This window comes from Procambarus clarkii, chromosome 1, assembly GCF_040958095.1.
Source record: "Procambarus clarkii isolate CNS0578487 chromosome 1, FALCON_Pclarkii_2.0, whole genome shotgun sequence".
NCBI lineage: Eukaryota > Metazoa > Arthropoda > Malacostraca > Decapoda > Cambaridae > Procambarus > Procambarus clarkii.
The window spans coordinates 19,499,220-19,519,619 of record NC_091150.1 but is presented as its reverse complement, the minus strand read 5'-3'; the positions used below and the strand labels follow the sequence as shown (position 1 = coordinate 19,519,619).

The 20,400-nt window shown below is 46.5% G+C and overlaps 1 protein-coding gene across 1 annotated transcript in view; it reads left to right on the top strand.

Moving 5' to 3' along the window:
- The window catches only part of LOC123753965 (Inositol 1,4,5,-trisphosphate receptor), a 402,759-nt gene that overhangs the window by 320,631 nt on the left and 61,728 nt on the right, over positions 1 to 20,400 (top strand). Inside the window, 3 exon segments of the mRNA XM_069331935.1 lie at positions 2,977 to 3,187; positions 11,326 to 11,522; positions 15,138 to 15,239. Coding sequence (XP_069188036.1) covers positions 2,977 to 3,187; positions 11,326 to 11,522; positions 15,138 to 15,239 — 510 coding nt within the window.

Here is a 20,400-nt window from a genome sequence, read left to right as displayed (position 1 = left end):
TCCAGTGTGCTGTCCGCTCGGCCGACCTGCTCTCCCTGGTTCAATGCAGTCCTTGGCTCTTTGGGGCTGGTTGCTTTGGGTGACTCTTCTGCTGAGTTCTCGAGGTTTGACTCTCCTTGCGGTTCATATCAAGGGAGTGTCAAATGTACTGGCAGACAGCTTGTTCCATTTCATTCCCCTTCCCACAGAACAGTCGGTCGATGCCGACTCGTTCCATTGGCTCTGCCAGATGTTTGGGCACCCGGACTTGGCCCTCTTTGCATCAGCTTGGCCGAGCAGTTTTCTGGTATTTGTGGCTCCTTTCCCTGACGCCCTCGGTCGATGCCTTTCGACTGGACTGGTTGAGGCGGTGTTATCTGTACCTCTTCCTACCAGTTTGGTTGTTGCTCCAAGTCCTGGCTCGCTTGGAGACTTAACAAGGAAGGGTAGTCCTGTTGGCCCCTTGGTGTCTGGCCCAGTCCTGGTTTCAGGCGCTGCTTACTCAGTGTCCGAACCCAAGGGTCATCCTGCAGTTCCGCCTCTTTCAGCAGATTAGTCCAGTCTGGTACGTGGCTAGTTCGATCTTCTACTCCGCTCTTCGCATCTGAACTTTTTGATGCGGGTTTATCACCACTTGTATGGTGATCAGATGGCTTTGTTGATGGTGTCCCACCTGCGAGTTTCATCTCGGCGGCAGTATGAAATTTCCTGGTGGTCCTTTCACCACTTCTTGTCTCTTTGAAGGTTGTCTTCAATTTCTGATTGGGTTGTTTTGTCCTTTTTCTCTTAGTTGTTTCAGGACCCTCATCTTATGCCAAATATTGTCGCTTCATGGCATGTGGCTCTGGTGGAGCTGCTTCTGCATGTGTTCGGGGTGGATGTCACTTCTGCTCCATTCCGCAAGCTTTCTCAGGCATTGTTTCACCCCCAGCCTGCTCATGCGCTGCCTGAACCATCTTGGTCTTTAGACCGGGTGCTCTCTTTCGCTCTTCTCCTCGGTTTGTAGTGGCCCCTTTGGTTCAGAACTGTTTTTCTAAGGCTCTTTTCTTGTTGGCATATTCCTCTGGGGCTCGGGTCGGAATGCTTCATGCTCACCACCGGCACAGGGGTTTCTGTTCTTACGGTCCTGGTGGTTGGTTGGTTCGTTTGCAGCCATCTCCTTCTTTTCTGGTGAAGAATGAGACTGCTGCTTTCTGGAGGAGTCCTAAATGGTTATTGATGCTTGGTTGGTTCGGCCGGTGGTGCATCACATTTTGTTTCCAGTTGCGGCTCTTCACTGTTACTTGTGCGCCACGGTTTCCGTGGCAGGGAACGTGCTTTGGATTGACCCGGTTTCCTTTTTTCCCCGTTCCAGGGTGCAGGTCTCCCAGGTTGTCCACAGGATTACTCGGTCTAGCCAGCCTGCAGTCTATCACTGTGCCCAAGACATTCGTAAGTTCGTGGGTTTGGCTGCTGTTTTTGGTAATTTATCCTGGGCAGACTTCGGCCATGGGGCTTTTGGAGGTCGAAGAGGGTCCTGGCCACATGGTACCTCGTGGGTTTGGCTGCTGTTTTTGGTAATTTATCCTGGGCAGACTTCGGCCATGGGGCTTTTGGAGGTCGAAGAGGGTCCTGGCCACATGGTACCTCGTGGGTTTGGCTGCTGTTTTTGGTAATTTATCCTGGGCAGACTTCGGCCATGGGGCTTTTGGAGGTCGAAGAGGGTCCTGGCCACATGGTACCTCGTGGGTTTGGCTGCTGTTTTTGGTAATTTATCCTGGGCAGACTTCGGCCATGGGGCTTTTGGAGGTCGAAGAGGGTCCTGGCCACACGGTATCTTGTTCATGTTCCTGACCCGTCTTGGGAGTGTGTAGCCTTGGGTCACAGGTTGCAGCCAGTTCTCTCGACTTCGAGTTGAGGAGCGAGTGGCGGCCGCCTCCCAGGTAAAGTCCCTCTTTTCCTTAATCTTTGGTTAGGTAGCTCCAGCGAGCCGAAGGGGGTCTCCATAGAAAAACAGCGTTGAATGTAATGGGTGAGACCCAGAGGCTCCCCAGCATCCCTCCCTCACTCTGGTCGGCATTTTTTTTTGTGTTTTTAATATTCAGCCTCTGAACTTTGGGTAGCTGGTGCGTGAGGTCTGGAATCCCCCATTTCCCCTTCTCAGGAGGGGAAGTTGTACAGACAGCGGCGCGGCGGCTGTGGTGACGTCATGCTTGTTTACTTGTTTTCGATTGAGGAGTTCTGTATGCTAGTTCGGTTTTTGATTTGCAATTTATAACCAGCTGTAGTTATTTTGGGGAATTGCCACCTTTCTGGGTGTCTGACCTGGTAGATGGCAGACAGACTGCTTCCAATTACATGGGGGGTGGTCTATAGACCATTACTCCTCGTGCGCCTCTTGAGGGGGCCAGGTTCTGTCTCTGGTCCCTGGTAGGCTTAGAACTCCATCGATTGACTGTTGCAACCGTCTAATATATACACATCCGCCCGGTATATCTCCAGGGAGCCTCCAGGACTCGCTCAGAAAATAGCATTTCATTACATTCAACGCTGTTTTTTTGTGTACATTATGGGTTGTTCTCAGTATTCTACAGTGTCATGCATCAGACATGGAATTTGACAATAATAGTTTGACAGGTTCCTCAACTTGCCTGACTGTTCCTGATCCTGCCCAGAGGTGAATATGATCTTACCTTAGTGAGTGACTGAGTAGAATATCTCAGAAAGATGGAATATTATAACCACACAAACATTATAAATGGATATGGGAATATACTGGGGAACGTTCTTCTTTATAATTTGAATAAGTAAATCATGAGGCCAAGGTGTAAAATACTTATAACAATGTTCAAATTATGATGGTATTTCTTCACTAATAGTTGTTGAAGCTTAGAAATTGTCAAAATGTGATAAATGTTATAAAGAAGATGGGTCATCATGAGAGTAGTTCTGTTCCTGTAATTACAATTAAACTATTACAAATGTTGTAGGTGTCTAATACACACTCTTCTTTTTCAGAATTTCTTAAGAAATCAGAAAAGCAAGACAAATTACAATCTGATTAGCAAAACTCTTATGTTTCTGGACTGTATATGTGGGTCTACAACTGGTGGGTTGGGGCTGCTTGGCCTCTACATCAATGAACACAATGTCTCCCTTATCAATCAGACTTTAGAGACACTAACTGAGTATTGTCAAGGTCCCTGCCATGAAAACCAGAATTGTATTGGTAAGTCTTATCCTCTTAATTTAGTATTATGCCTAATGCCATACAGAATTTCTGCATCAAGTTATTAATGTATTATTTACACATTATTCATGACCTGCATGTTTTAATGGTAATGTTGCTTCAGTGTATAAGAATGTTCAGGTGAGTGTTTAAAGATTTTATTTTGTCTGCTTATATGTAGGATTCCTAATTTTGTCATGGAAGTTTCCTCTCTTGATTACATAGCTACAACATGCATGAGCTTCTGCACATACTTGGACTTCTCTGGGGGAAGCCCCATGTGGCTCTCTGAAGCTACTATGACTGATAGTGTGCCAGCTACTAGGTGGCATCAGCCAGGGACTTGTATGTGGCCTACCAATGACATAGCCAGAACCTGGTCCCATCACAGAGGCACAGGAATCGGTGCCATTTATTATCTCACTACCAGAAAAGTCACCAGGAAAATCAACAAAACAAAACAGTCCACAACTGGCTTTAGAAAAGACCATAACCTCCAGAACCACCAAAAGAACTCTCACAACAATATCAACAAACAGTCGCAAAGATTAGGAACTTGCTCCTGCTCGTTCACCCTACTCCTGTCCCTTCCCCCCCCCCCCCCATTGTGTGAAACCCTGATTTGGCTTCAGTGGAAGCCTCAGGAACTCTAGAGGATGCAGTCAAATCCCAGGTTGCAGTGCTTTTAACTATGTCGTGGTGTAGTGGTCTCGAGTGTGCCTGGGAGTACCCAGTGTATAGCTTCAAATCCTCGTCATGACTTCTACTGATTTTCTTATTGATGCATCACATTTATCACTGTGCTGCGCCGGCCAAGAAATCTTGTTTGCCAATTACAGCACCAACCAAGAAAACACTTTTTCTGGGGGGAGCCCAAATATCTCCAGGGAGCTCCGGCTCCCCGGAGATATCCAGGCTGATGTGTCTGGATACCCTGGATGTGACAGGGGTACCTCGGTTTACAGTTCGTAACCCAAAAATTCGTAAACCGAAGCAAATTTCCCTATAAGAAATAATGGAAAATGAATTAATCCGTTCCTGAATCCCAAATAGTCACTTCAAAGTAATTTTTATACCTAATTCACCCAAATCATCACTACAAAAGTACCAGTATGTTCAAGTTATTACTTACCCTTGCTGATGACTCCTGTTGGCATATGGAAGATGGTGAGGAGGAGGGGGAAGGAGGAGAGGTGTTAATGTTTGGAAAGGGAGTCCCCTTCCATTATAACATCAGGCAGTGAAGATTTCTCTGGAGTGCACACACTGGTACGTTTTGCCTGCATACCACTAGGACCTGCTTGTGGCTCACTGCTTGATTTTGTCACTTTTCTCACAAGGAAACATTCCATTGAAGATTGTTTTTCCCTTCTTTGCAACACTTGTCTATAGTGAGACATCACATTGTCATTAAAAAGATTAATGCAACGGCCTACTACAGCTTTATCTGGGTGATTCTTTTTAGAAAAACTTTGCAGTCCTTCCCATACTGCACACATTTTCTTAATTAATGAGGAAGGGACATTCTCTACTGCCTGCTCTTCCTCCCCTGAAGATCTGTTGTACTGCCTAGCTAGTTCAACAACACAAGTACCATTTTCATGCTTACAAATGATCTCTTGTTTTTTCTCTATGGTCATTCTCACATGTGATACCTTGCTTGAACCTTACCACTGGCTTTCTTGGGACCCATGGCGAGATATACAATAACAACTTTTTATGCTCAAATGGCCAAAAATCCGACAAAAAACTGTAAATTCTTGTGAAGAATTCAGGCGGGACAGTCACTGGGCACGAGGCACTGGTAAACTGAGGCGCGATTACCGTGCCACCATGCACTAGGTCGGTTGTATGCGTATCGACAAACTCGTATCCCGATGTAAAGTTTGTATCCGAATTCAAGTTTTCTGAACAAATCGGGCCCGTAACCCAAAAAGTTTGTAAAACAGGGACGTTCGTAACTCGAGGTACCACTGTATTAGCTTTCTGGCATCAGTCATAGTGCATGGAGTTCTTGCCTACCGGGAACTACGAGCCAGAACCTGTTCCCCTCAGAGAGGCACGAGGAGCAATGGTCTATAGAAACCCCTCCCCGTGTGGTTGGAAGCATTCTATGTCTGCCATTTCTGGGGCACCCAGAAAGATAGGCACCCCCCAAAACATACCCTATCTGGTTAAAAAATTGCTACTGAAAGTCAAACTGTTGGGCAGAACTCCCCAAACAAACTAAAAAGAGCAAACGAGCATGACATCACAACTATCACATGTCTGCGCAGCTCCCCTTTCCTGGGAGGGGGGTAGGGGGAGCCCCAGACTCCCCACTCCGGCTATCCACCCCAACTTCTGAGGCTAATGCAAGACCTGGCGGTCGTGCGACTCTGGTTCCAGACAATTTACAGTGCTGTGCCTTGTGGTGTGGTCCTATCCTGTGAGGGTGTGCGAGCCAGGAGTAATTTCACAAGTACTTGGGCTGCATGCGCCTAAGGTTACCTTCCCTAGGTGCCCTGTAAGTACTGCCCTTGTGGCTTGGGGTTACCTTACACAAGTCGATTGGGGCCTACCTCCATGGGGTCTTTTGATGCTAGGTGATTGTCTGCCCTTGGAGTCGGCTGGGGTGTTTCATGCACCACTGTTTGTCTCTGGGTAGACAAACCTGTTGGTTTGGTAACACCTTTAACCCGGAGTCTTGCGAGTGGTGTTCCTTGTTTGTATTCCAATTCACCCAATCCACTGATCTTGATATTCGGGCAGCTTTGGCGTTGCATGCACTTTTTAAGTTGCTGCAGCACACTGTTGGTTGCTCAACCGGATACCTCAACATTGCCCCGTTTAGGTTATAGGGACACGGACTTGGGGGCATTAGTCGCCTTGACTTTGGTTTCGTCCGCACCCTCCCCGTGTCCTTTCCCTGCTGTTGTTCGTCCTCTTACTTCCCTTCTGCACCCGGCTCCGAAGCGTCTGAGGGTTTCGGAGTCAGGGCAGGGTTTAGTTGGTGGTGAGACTCGGGTAGTTTTGGAGGATGCCTCTAACTGTGTAACAATGGAGGCATTCGAGCCTGTTTCCCCAGCAGGTGCTTCTGGGTGTGACCAGTGGGTCCCACCCCTTCATTTCAGCTTTTCCGGTGGACTTTGCCTTTTCTTTTGAGGCGGAGGGTTTGGAAGATGGCTCTGCCCCTGGTCCTGGTGTGGAGGGTAAGGGAGGGGCTCACTTGTGGGGGCTTGGGATTCATTTGATCCTGCTTGGGTTTTGGTACCCTCTGAGCGGGGTGTGTTGTTGCAGGGGGGGGGGATTTTCTTATCCCCCTCCCTGTACAAGTTTGATATGGCATTAGCTCCTTCCCAGGTTCAGTTCCGGGTCCCCTTGGGTACATTGGCCCTTTCTTTCAGGAGGTTTTCAGCCTCCCGCATCCCTCCCCATGAGGTGCAGGAGGCCATTGCAGCTTACCTCCTGCACGACCCGGATTACACCTGAATAATGGATCCTGCCTATTTTGAGTTTGGTTCTTTCTTTCCTTCCTGGGTGCATTACGAGGTTCCAGAGTTGTCCTGGTTGGCAGACTGTCCTATCATTTTGATGGTGGCGTGGCATAAATTCTGTTGGTCCCGCACACTTGTGTAGTGAGAGGTCCTTATGGTTGTTCAGGTTTACCTGGGGGGGTGAGTGTGAACGCTTCAATGCATGTTTGTTCGCCCCTGCCCTTCCTTGGAATGTTGGTCTGGTACAGCTTCATGTGCAGGTTCCCTTCCTTTCGTTGCCCTGGTTGCTGAGGACTTGCAAGCTCATGGCTATTTGGCTTCGGTCTTGCATTTCTCTTCCCTCTTCGAGCTGTCTTCGGACTGTCTTGAGGAGGACGTGGAGGCACTTGGTGCCAGTCCTGATTCTTGTGTGCTTGTCTTGGCGGTGTGGGCGTCGGCTGCCTTGTTGGAGCTGTTTGCGTGGTTCTTGCAGGAGGCAGTCTCTCTGTTCTTTGCTTCTTGTCTCGTGTGTCATCAGGCGGTGCTCGCTCAATCCTTCGTCTTTGCTTGGGCTCTGGCTCTTAGGTTTTCTATGCCATTTTGTATTTTGCTGTTTGCGAAGTCTGTGGTGCTGCAGTTTCTGCAAGTGGCTTTTTCTAGTTGTCGTCCTATGTCAGACTTGTTGGTTCTCTGGAAGGCCCATGGGGTTGTCCCAAAAGGGTCGTACCAGGACTTGGGGCCAGTGGTGCCAGTTACTGAGCCGGCGCAGTCTTAAGAGCCGGTGCAGCCTTCAGAGTTGGCGAGGTCTGGTCTGTGCAATGATCGCTCTGCTTGTCGGTCAGCTTCTCATAAGGGACGTCGGCCCTTTCGCAGTTCATCCCATTGACTGGGGAGATGGGGGGAAAAGGCTCACGCTGTTTGCTGAAGCCGGGTCCCATGATTTGTGGGCATTGTGGGTCGTTTCTTGCAGCCTGTGGTGGCAGTGGGTAGCCCTTCCTCCTTCGGGAGGTTCGGAGCTGGTGGGGCAGGCCTTTTCTCCTGCACTCTATCAGGTCATCTTGGAGTGGGTCCACTTGGGCGTGGTCGAAACATCCTTGACCCTCAGGTGGGTTTCCTGCCTGTTGCCAATTCCAAAACGGGACTGTGCGAACCTGCTGTTGATTCTGGACTTGTCCTGTCTGAACCCCTGGGGTCTATTGCCCTTCCTTTTGGATGACTACTGTCCCAGGTCCATCTTCTTTTGGAGCCAGGGACCTTGATGGTGTCTCTAGACCTCCAGGATGCGTATTGGTACATCCCGATTCATCCTGGGTTCAGGGACTGGCTCGGTTTTATTGTGGGGCATCAGGTTTACTGCTTTCGTTGCCTTCCATTCAGCTTGAATCTGGCACCTCGCGTGTTCACATACCTTATTGTGGTTGCCCATCTGTGTCTCTTAGGGGTATGGGTTCTGGTCTACCTCTACGACTGGCTGGTGTGGGCTCCCAGCCAGTCAGCGTGTCTGCTCGCCAGGGATTTTGTTTTTTCCCAGTTTGCCATCTAGGGGCGGTTGGGTCTGTCCTTCAGTTGAGCACACAGCATGGTGCGGGAGTATGCGCCGTGTGGATGTCACTCCGGAGGCTTCGGGTCACTCGAGGATCGAGGATCCGTCTCCATTCATACTGCTTCCCAATGGTTCATTGCATAACCGAGGGGGTTCGATGCGGTCGTTGGCTCTTTGGGGCTGGTCGCTTCAGGTGACTCATCTGCGTAGTTTTTTGGGTTTGGCTCTCCTGGCCGTTCACGTTCAGGGGATGTCTATCATCTGGGCAGACAGCCTATCCGTGTTCATCCCTCTGCCCACATAATGGACGGACTCAAGTAGGTGGACCTCTTTGTATTGGCGTGGTCGAGATGTCTCCCGAATTATATGGCGCTCTTCCCTGACTGCGAGATCATTGCGGTCGATGCCTTCAGTCAGGACTGGTTGAGGTGGGGTTACCTGTACCTCTTCCCCCTATAGTTCCACTGTTGCTCCTGGTCTTGGCTCACTTGAAGACTTTCCAAGGGAAAGTAATCCTGTTGGTCCGTTGGTGGCCAGCCCAGCCTTGGTTTCAGGTGCTGCTTGCTAGGTGTCCAAACCATGGGGTCTTCCCGTGGCTCCGCCTCTTTCAGCAGATTGGGCCAGTCTGTTACTTAACTGGTTTGTTCTTCTCCTCAAGTCTTCGCGTCTGATCTTTCTGATGCAAGTCTGTCACCATTTGTATGGTGAGCATCAACTTGCAAGGGACAACGTACAAGGGACAATGTATGTTGTCCCTTGTATGTTGTACTTGTAAGTTGTAAGTTGTCCCAAGGCTTCGTTAATGGTAGCTGGTCGGCCGAGCAGACAGCACGCTGGACTTGTGATCCTGTGGTCCCGGGTTCAATCCCGGGCGCCGGCGAGAAACAATGGGCAGAGTTTCTTTCACCCTATGCCCCTGTTACCTAGCAGTAAAATAGGTACCTGGGTGTTAGTCAGCTGTCACGGGCTGCTTTCTGGGGGTGGAGGCCTGGTCGAGGACCGGGCCGCGGGGACACTAAAAAGCCCCGAAATCATCTCAAGATAACCTCAATATGGTGTCCCTACTTGCATGCTTCGTCTCGGCAACAGTATAAAGTTTCCTTACGGTCCTTTCGTTATTTCTTGTCCCTCCGTAGGTTTTCATCTGTTTCAGATTGGGTTGTCTTGTCCTTCCTTTCTTGTTTGTTTCAGGACTATCATCTCATGCCGAATACTGTCACTTCATGTCATGTGGCGCTCACGGAGCCGCTTCTGCTTGTGTTTGGGGTGGATGTCACTTCTGCTCCATTCCACAAGCTTTCTCAGGCATTGTTTCTCCTTCTGCCTGCTCATGCCCTGCCTGAGTCTTTTTGGTCTTTAGACCGGGTGCACTCTTTTCTCTCTCCTCCTCTTTTTGTGGTGGTCATTTTGGTTCAGGACTATTTTTCTAAGGCCCTTTTTTTGTTGGCATTGGCCTCTGGGGAACGGGTCGGGGAGCTTTATGCTCTCCTGCGGCGCAAGGGTTTCTGCTCTTTCTGTCTTGGCGGTTGGTTTGCTCATTTGCAGCTGTCTCCTTCTTTTCTGGTGAAGAATGAGACTGCTGCTTTCCTAAGGGGTCCTTGGGTTGTCGATGCTTGGTTAGTTCGGCTGGTGGTGCATCATGTTGTGTCCAGTTGCAGCTCTTCACCATTACTTGTGTGCTACGGCCTCCATGGCAGGGGATGCACTTTGGGTTGACCCGGATTCCCTACTTCCTTGTTCCAGGGCTCTGGTCTCCCAGGTCGTCCGCAGGATTATTCGATCCAGCCAACCTGTGGGCTATCCCCGTGTCCACGTCATTCGTAAGTTCGCAGCTTTGACTGCTGTTTTTGGTAATATGTCCTGTGCCGACATTCGGGCATGGGGGCTTTTGGAGGCCGAACAGGGTCTTAGCCACACGGTACCTCATTCATGTTCCTGGCCCTTCTTAGGCATGTGTAGCGTTAGGTCACATGTTGCAGCCAGTTATCTCGACTTCAAGTTGAGGAGTGAGTGGTGGCCGCCTCCCGGGTAAGTCCCTCTTTTCCTTTATCTTTGGTTAGGTAGCTCCGAGGAAAAACCAGCATTGAATGTAATAAAATGGCATTTTCTGGGCAAGACCCAGAGGTTCACCAGCATGTCCCTCTGGTTGGCAGTTTTCTCGCACTTCCTATATTCAGCCTCTGAACTGGGGTTGAGTAGCTGGCACAGGAGGTCTGGGATCCTCCCTTCCCCTCCCCCCTCCTCCCAGGGAGGGGTGTGCAGATAGCGGTGCGGTGGCTGTGGTGACATCATGCTTGTTTGCTTGTTTTCAGTTGGGTAGTTCTGTTTGCTAGTTTGGCTTTTGATTTGAAATTTTTAACCAGCTGTAATTTGTTTTTGAATTCCTACCTTTCTGGGTACCTGACCTGGTAGATGGCAGACATGGACTGCTTCCAATTACATGGGGGTGTCTATAGGCCATTGCTCCTCGTGCCTCTCTTGAGGGGAGCCAGGTTCTGGCGCTGGTCTCCGGTAGGCCTAGAACTCCATCAATTGACTAGTGCCACTTTCTAATATATGCACATCAGCCCGGTATAGCTCCGGGGAGCCTCCGGGTCTCACACAGAAAATGATGTTTCATTATGCAGGCGATGAGTTACAATAACGTGGCTGATGTGGTTGAATGTGGTTGGATGTAGCGTGGTTGAATGTAATGATGTTTCATTACATTCAACGCTGGTTTTTTGTTTTAGCAACTCACAGATCAAGTGGCCCGCATATCATAATGCATTATTATACAGTATTTTTGTTATAGGAATTCACGAATCAAGTGGGCTGCATGTCATAATGAATTAATTTATTTTTGTTTTCGCAACTCACAAATTAAGCGGGCCGCATGTCATAATGCATTATTATATTTCTGTTTTGGCAACACATATCAGGCAGGTCGCACGTCATAATGCATTATTATATTTTTGTTTTTAGCAACTCACGAATCAAGCGGGCCATATGTCATAATACATTATTATATTTTTGTTTTCGCAACTCACAAATCAAGTGGGCCGCATGTCATAATGCGTTACAGGTATTATATTTCTGTTTTAGCAACACACATCAAGCGGGTCGCACGTCGTAATGCATTATTATATTTTTGTTTTTAGCAACTCACGAATCAAATGGGCTGCACATCATTACGGCACTTATTCTCAGCGATATCAACCCACTGGCAAAGGCTCGCATGGACCTTGTTTTAGAATTGAAGAACAATGCTTCTAAACTTTTATTAGCAATAATGGAATCACGAGCTGACTCGGAAAATGCAGAACGGATTCTCCAAAGCATGCATATTGACCAACTGGTAAGTAGAAATCCTTAAAATTAATTAATTTTGTTTTTTATCAAATCTGTAAGAAAATCAATCAAATTGTGCATCTATAATAATGTAATTGTGACATTCTTTTTTTTTAAGAAAAATGGCATAAACATCTTAATATATCTTGATGATAATATGGTATAGTAATTATAGTAAAAAAGAAACATTCATATTCAAATGTCATACTGTACCATAAACTACTGTCATCCTAAAGCAAATAGACTGATGATATTCCTGTCTATTGACAATTTAATGTACCTCATAATATTAAAAAAATCCTAAATATTTAGTTTGGACATCATTTGACACATGAGACCCCTGGCAATTGTAGGCCATATTGGGGAAAACATTCATAAAAGCTTGAGCATTTATTTTGAAATTGGCACCATGTTGGGTGCATCAACATTAATTTATATTACTGTACTGATGCCTTTGCTCACAACCATTATTGTCATTCTAATTTTCAAAAACATTTATGTACCAGGAAGATATTTGTGATAAGGAGAATTCTACTACAATTACAGTAGTTTACACAAAGATTTTATTCTCACAATTTAACTAGCATGATAGTCAGTGAAGTCAGTCACGGTCCAACACATCCATGAACAGCCATTGTACATGTTACTACTGTACATGTTACTACTGTACATGTAGCTGTTGTACATGTTACTACTGTACATGTTACTACTGTACATGTAGCTGTTGTACATGTTACTACTGTACATGTTACTACTGTACATGTTACTACTGTACATGTAGCTGTTGTACATGTTACTACTGTACATGTTACTACTGTACATGTTACTATTGTGCATGAAGCTGTTGTACATGTTACTACTGTACATGTTACTACTGTGCATGAAGCTGTTGTACATGTTACTACTGTACATGTTACTACTGTACATGTTACTACTGTACATGTTACTACTGTACATGTTACTACTGTACATGTTACTATTGTGCATGAAGCTGTTGTACATGTTACTACTGTACATGTTACTACTGTACATGTTACTACTGTACATGTTACTATTGTGCATGAAGCTGTTGTACATGTTACTACTGTACATGTTACTACTGTACATGTTACTACTGTACATGTTACTACTGTACATGTTACTATTGTGCATGAAGCTGTTGTACATGTTACTACTGTACATGTTACTACTGTACATGTTACTATTGTGCATGAAGCTGTTGTACATGTTACTACTGTACATGTTACTATTGTACATGTTACTATTGTGCATGAAGGTGTTGTACATGTTACTACTGTACATGTTACTACTGTACATGTAGCTGTTGTACATGTTACTACAGTACATGTAGCTGTTGTACATGTTACTACTGTACATGTTACTACTGTACATGTAGCTGTTGTACATGTTACTACAGTACATGTAGCTGTTGTACATGTTACTACTGTACATGTAGCTGTTGTACATGTTACTACTGTGCATGTAGCTGTTGTACATGTTACTACTGTGCATGAAGGTGTTGTACATGCTACTACTGTACATGTAGCTGTTGTACATGTTACTACTGTACATGTAGCTGTTGTACTTGTTACTACTGTACATGTAGCTGTTGTACTTGTTACTACTGTGCATGTAGCCACTGTGCATGTAGCCACTGTGTATGTAGCCACTGTGCATGTAGCCACTGTGCATGTAGCCACTGTGCATGTAGCCACTGTGCATGTAGCCACTGTGCATGTAGCTACTGTTCATGTAGCCACTGTGCATGTAGCCACTGTGCATGTAGCCACTGTGCATGTAGCCACTGTGCTTGTAGCCACTGTGCATGTAGCTACTGTTCATGTAGCCACTGTGCATGTAGCCACTGTGCATGTAGCCACTGTGCATGTAGCCACTGTGCATGTAGCCACTGTGCATGTAGCTACTGTGCATGTAGCCACTGTGCATGTAGCCACTGTGCATGTAGCCACTGTGCATGTAGCCACTGTGCATGTAGCCACTGTGCATGTAGCTACTGTTCATGTAGCCACTGTGCATGTAGCTACTGTGCATGTAGCCACTGTGCATGTAGCCACTGTGCATGTAGCCACTGTGCATGTAGCCACTGTGCCTGTAGCTACTGTTCATGTAGCCACTGTGCATGTAGCCACTGTGCATGTAGCCACTGTTCATGTAGCCACTGTGCATGTAGCCACTGTGCATGTAGCCACTGTGCATGTAGCTACTGTGCATGTAGCCACTGTGCATGTAGCTACTGTGCATGTAGCCACTGAGCATGTAGCCACTGTGCATGTAGCCACTGTGCATGTATCCACTGTGCATGTAGCTACTGTGCATGTAGCTATTGTGCATGTAGCCACTGTGCATGTAGCCACTATGCATGTAGCTACAGTTCATGCAGCCACTGTGCATGTAGCCACTGTGCATGTAGTTACTGTGCATGTAGCCACTGTGCATGTAGCCACTGTGCATGTAGCCACTGTGCATGTAGCTTCTGTGCATGTAGCTTCTGTGCATGTAGCCACTGTGCATGTAGCCACTGTGCATGTAGCTATTGTGCATGTAGCTTCTGTGCATGTAGCCACTGTGCATGTATCCACTGTGCATGTAGCTACTGTGCATGTAGCTATTGTGCATGTAGCCACTGTGCATGTAGCCACTGTGCATGTAGCCACTGTGCATGTAGCTACAGTTCATGCAGCCACTGTGCATGTAGCCACTGTGCATGTAGTTACTGTGCATGTAGCCACTGTGCATGTAGCCACTGTGCATGTAGCCACTGTGCATGTAGCTTCTGTGCATGTAGCTTCTGTGCATGTAGCCACTGTGCATGTAGCCACTGTGCATGTAGCTATTGTGCATGTAGCTATTGTGCATGTAGCCACTGTGCATGTAGCTTCTGTGCATGTAGCTTCTGTGCATGTAGCTTCTGTGCATTTAGCCACTGTGCATGTAGCCACTGTGCATGTAGCTATTGTGCATGTAGCTATTGTGCATGTAGCCACTGTGCATGTAGCTACTGTGCATGTAGCTACTGTGCATGTAGCTATTGTGCATGTAGCCACTGTGCATGTAGCCACTGTGCATGTAGCTTCTGTGCATGTAGCTTCTGTGCATGTAGCTACTGTGCATGTAGCTTCTGTGCATGTAGCCACTGTGCATGTAGCTTCTGTGCATGTAGCTACTGTGCATGTAGCTTCTGTGCATGTAGCTTCTGTGCATGTAGTTACTGTGCATGTAGCTTTTGTGCATGTAGCCACTGTGCATGTAGCTTCTGTGCATGTAGCTTCTGTGCATGTAGTTACTGTGCATGTAGCTTTTGTGCATGTAGTTACTGTGCATGTAGCTTTTGTGCATGTAGCTTGTGTGCATGTAGCCACTGTGCATGTAGCTTCTGTGCATGTAGCTTGTGTGCATGTAGCCACTGTGCATGTAGCTTCTGTGCATGTAGCTTCTGTGCATGTAGTTACTGTGCATGTAGTTACAATATATCAGAAGAAATTCAGTGATAAAATGCATAAATTGTGCTGTATTTTCCTCTATAAAATCATCATTTAACTTTATGCAAGTGTTTCCAATGAGGTTTGGTTGTTTTAAAGACCAAGTGCACTGTGTTCCGCAGCTGGATATGGTGTGTAACCTGTACCATCAGGAGAGTATGGACGATGATGAGTTCTTTGAAGAGGGCTCCCCTGACAGTGATGATGGTGTCTCTCCAAAAGAGGTAAGACCTCAATATTAATTTGTTGTAATTTACTAATTTATTTTTTCTAAGCTAAACCTATTTGGTTGCTTCCATATGGACATAAATAGTTCATTTGACATTTCTGTCTTTGATTCAGTTGGATTTTCACTTGCCCCCCCCCCCTCTTCATGACACCTGTTAATTAATGGGTTAGGAATAAATACTCAATTCCTGAATGATGGTCAGAAAGTTCATTTTTCTACACTCAAAATTCTACTATCAAGCAATACTTGGATTCAGAGAGACCAGCTATTGATCTGCTACTTCTAACTATTGCCAACTGCTAGTTTATTGCTTGATTACTAACCCCTATCCGCCATCAGGTAAGAGCACAGGCTGTGAATACAGAGGGCGCCTTGAAATTAAGCAGAACAATGACAAGTAAGCAGAACTTACTTGTCAGTGAGGTACCTGAACTGCATTTAAATGAGCATTGATTCATCTTGAAACTTGTCAGATGATGATTGCAGAAGGTGAGGGTGAGCAAAGTATATCTTTACATGCCTCCTGTGAGTCCTGCCATTTTAGGAAACCCCTTCCCCTTTTATACTTTGATCTTCCTCTCTTGGATGCTTTTGTGGTTACGGAGTCTCCCTGGCTAGTGGACTTTTTGTTTTCATTTGGATCTTTGGCGTTCCTCTTGTCATTCCTGCTCGGGGTTGTGTGGTGTAGAGTGTCAGCAGTGTTGACGGTATTTTGGGGGCCTTTGTAGATATCCGTTTGTTCCGCTCTCTCTCTTGTAGTGGGTCTCCTGCAGCTCCTACGCAGGTACCTTTGTTGGCCACCCTCCTTTTGATTCATCTAGTGGAGTTGACCCAGTCCTTGGTTTCAGCGTGGGCTCTGGCTCTCTTGTCTGCCTTCACCTTCTCTCCTCATCTTTTGCTTTGAGGGATTGTGCCAAAGTTTCTCTCCTTTACGGTTCCAGTGTATGGGCCCACTTCGGACTTTCTTAGTTCTGGGGTCCTTTCTCGTTCTTGAAGGCAGTCAGGTGGATCTAGGGAATTTCCTACTGTGGGCTAGGGTAGACTATCTGTGGAGCCAGATGCCGGGTTGCATGTTTCCCTTGGCTGGCCTTTCTCTGTCTGATATGCACCATGCATGCTCAGCCCAGAAGGCATTGGCTGCTCATGGCTCATATCAGCACTTTCACAGTTCGCCCCCCCCCCTTCCTTTGACAGGAAGTTGGGGTGGTTCACCCTGTTTGCTAACTCTTGGTCCCACATTTCCCAGACTTTTCGGGTTGTTTCCTGAGGCCAGGGGTAGAGTTGGTCAGTTTGTTTCCCTTCCAGGGTACAGGTCTTTCTGGTTAGGCTTCCTCTCCTTGCCTTCATCGGGTCATCTTGGAATGATGAAATGCAGAAGGTCTGCATCTTCAGCATCATGAGATGATGATGCCCGATTCCTCCCTGTTCCAGGGCGTGAGTCTCCCAGGTTGTCCGCAGGATTATTCAGTCCAGCCAGCCTGCGGTCTATCACCGTGCCCATGATGTTCATAAGTTCGTGGCTTTGGCTGCTGTTTTTGGTAATATGTCCTGGATTGATATTTGAGCATGGAGTTTCTGGAGGTTGAACAGGGTCCTGGCCACTCACTACCTTGTCAGAGTTCCTGGGCCTCGTAGGGCCTGTGTCGCATTGGGTCGGCGGTTGCAGCCAGTTGTCTCGACTTAGAGTCGAGGAGTGAGGACGAACTGCTTCAGGGTAAGTCCTCATTTTGTTTTTGTCATTGGGTAGTTAGCTGCGGGGAGCTGACAGGGCTCCCCTGAGAAAACCAGTGTTGAATATAATGAAACGCCATTTTCTGGGCGAGACCTAGAGGCTCCCCAGCAACCCTCCCTCCCTCCCTCCCTTCTGTCGGCAGTTTTTCTCGTTTTTGACATCCAGCCTTAAGAACTGAAAGGTGGGTAGCAGGCAGGAAGGTCTGGGCTCCAACTTCCCCCTCCCGGGGAGGAGGGGTTGCACAGACAGCAGCGCAGCAACGTTGTGATGTCATACTAGTTTGCTTGTTTTCATTTGGGGAATTCTGTCCACTCATTCGGCTCTTTGTATCAATGTTTTCACCAGAATAGGCGATTGTTTTGGGGCACTTACCTTTCAGGGTGCCTGATCCTGTCAATAGCAGACATAGAATGCTTCTAGTCACACAGGGGTTTCTATAGGCCATAACTCCTCGTGCGTCTCTGAGAGGGCCAGGTTCTGGCTCGTGGTCCCCGGTAGGCCTAGAACTCCATGCACATTGACTGATGACAGAAATCTAATATATCCATATCAGCCTGGATAGCTCCGTGGAGCCTCCAAGTCTCATCCAGAAAATGGCGTTTCATTACATTCAACACTAGTTTTATGATCAGCTCTTTTGGTTTACCTTAGGTACTGATACACATTTCTAACTTCTGGATTAGCACAGCGGGATGAAAAATTAATTAATCCATCAACATAGGACATGAGTAGACTGTATTTCATGGTCTGAGGTATTGGTTCCTCATTGCTGTCGTCATCCTCCGCCTCACCAGTAACAGACTCGACAATCTCTTTTTCGCTTATCACACCATATCCTGAGTCATTAGTATCTCTTTCAAGCCATTCAACCACATCCTGTCTTTCAAAATTTTTGCCAGCATTTCTGAACATTCCATGGATTTCTTCTGTAAATCCTTCAAAATTCATTTCTTCATCCTCCTCATTGCTGACCATAGATGTGAGGAGTTTTTTCCAGGAATTCTTCAAAGTAGAGTCATTTATTTCATTCCACACCTTGGCCTTACAGATGGCTTCCTTGATGAAATAGTTCTTCAAATTCTCAATGTTTCTTTTAGCCCTGTTATCTGTGCCGAGTTCCACGTCTTGCCGTAGAGGCAAAAACCACCAAACCTTCATTGAGCATCTTTTTGATGTACAACCTCTTCATGTCACAGATAACTCCCTGATCCATAGGCTGGATGAGAGAGGTTGTATTAGGAGGAAGTGCCATACACGTTATCTTGCCATCATGTGAGGTTTACGTGTCAATTTTAGGCACGCATTATCAAGCAACAACAAAGCCCAAACTTTGCTTGGCCTAATTTTGAGTTTCTTAACTTGATAGTCACGAACTTCGTTGCAGAACATGTGAAACCAAGAGAGAAAGATTTCCGGTGTAAACCATACATTATTTGAGTTGTAATATTTTACAGGCAGTCTGTCCAAGCAATGTTGCAAGCCTCTTGGTTTCTTGGAGTTGCCAACAATTGCACAAGTGATTCTATCTGTGCTGTCGGCATTGGCACACATCATGGCTGACAGCCTGTCCTTGTTAACCTTATGCCCTGGCACACATCATGGCTGACAGCCTGTCCTTGTTAAGCTTATGCCTGGCACACATCATGGCTGACAGCCTGTCCTTGTTAATCTTATGCCCTGGCACACACCATGGCTGACAGCCTGTCCTTGTTAACCTTATACCCTGGCACACATCATGGCTGACAGCCTGTCCTTGTTAACCTTATACACTGACACACATCATGGCTGACAGCCTGTCCTTGTTAACCTTATGCCTGGCACACATTATGGCTGACAGCCTGTCCTTGTTAACCTTATGCCTGGCACACATCATGGCTGACAGCCTGTCCTTGTTAATATTATACACTGGCACACATCATGGCTGACAGCCTGTCCTTGTTAACCTTATGCCCTGGCACACATCATGGCTGACAGCCTGTCCTTGTTAATATTATACACTGGCACACATCATGACTGACAGCCTGTCCTTGTTAACCTTATGCCCTGGCACACATCATGGCTGACAGCCTGTCCTTGTTAACCTTATGCCTGGCACACATCATGGCTGACAGCCTGTCCTTGTTAACCTTATGCCCTGACACACATCATGGCTGACAGCCTGTCCTTGTTAACCTTATACACTGACACACATCATGGCTGACAGCCTGTCCTTGTTAACCTTATGCCCTGACACACATGGCTGACAGCCTGTCCTTGTTAACCTTATGCCCTGGCACACATCATGGCTGACAGCCTGTCCTTGTTAACCTTATGCCCTGGCACACATCATGGCTGAAAGCCTGTCCTTGTTAACCTTATACACTGACACACATCATGGCTGACAGCCTGTCCTTGTTAACCTTATGCCCTGACACACATGGCTGACAGCCTGTCCTTGTTAACCTTATGCCCTGGCACACATCATGGCTGACAGCCTGTCCTTGTTAACCTTATGCCCTGGCACACATCATGGCTGACAGCCTGTCCTTGTTAACCTTATGCCCTGGCACACATCATGGCTGACAGCCTGTCCTTGTTAACCTTATGCCCTGACACACATCATGGCTGACAGCCTGTCCTTGTTAACCTTATGCCTGGCACACAACGCTCACAACTCATAGGTTGTTCAGGTAAACTCCTCCAATACAGCCCAGTTTTGTCAGTGTCATATACATGATAAGAATATATATTATTAGAGAAAATGTATGTTCTTAATTTATGTTTAAATGGTTCTACACTGCTTGTATCTGCATTGAGTTTCTCAGACAATTTTCCTGTGAGGTGAGAATTTGAACTATTTCATCAAGGATGTAATCTATAACTGGGCCAAGGTGTGGAGTGAAGTAACTTTTATTTTAATTTTAAAACCTCATTAGAGTAAATGACTCTACTTTGAAGAATTCCTGGACAAAAATCCCTCAACATTCTAAACATAATCTCACTCCACATATTTTCTTGTGTGTCATTTCTTGAGGTTATCTTGAGGTTATCTATATTTACATGTACAAAATCTTTTTCCTAAATGCAAACCCTGATCTGAAACTCTTCCTTGACACATGTAATAGAACCCATACTCACCGCACCAGAAATAAATATCTCTTTGATATTCCCCGAGTCAAACTAAATCTGTGTAAACGCTCTATGCAAATAAAGGGATCAAGTCTATGGAACTCACTCCCTAACAAATTAAAAACTGTCCAACCTATGCCTTATTCAAAAATATAACAAAAAGTACGTAATTTCATCTTCATAGTTTCGTACCCAGTGGTTCACACTAGCATTGTATCTTGTGCTACCCACTCCCCTAATATATGTACCTAAGCTATGCACCTTCACCATTGTAATCACTCCCATCATCATATATCTTGGTTGTTATGTTGAATGC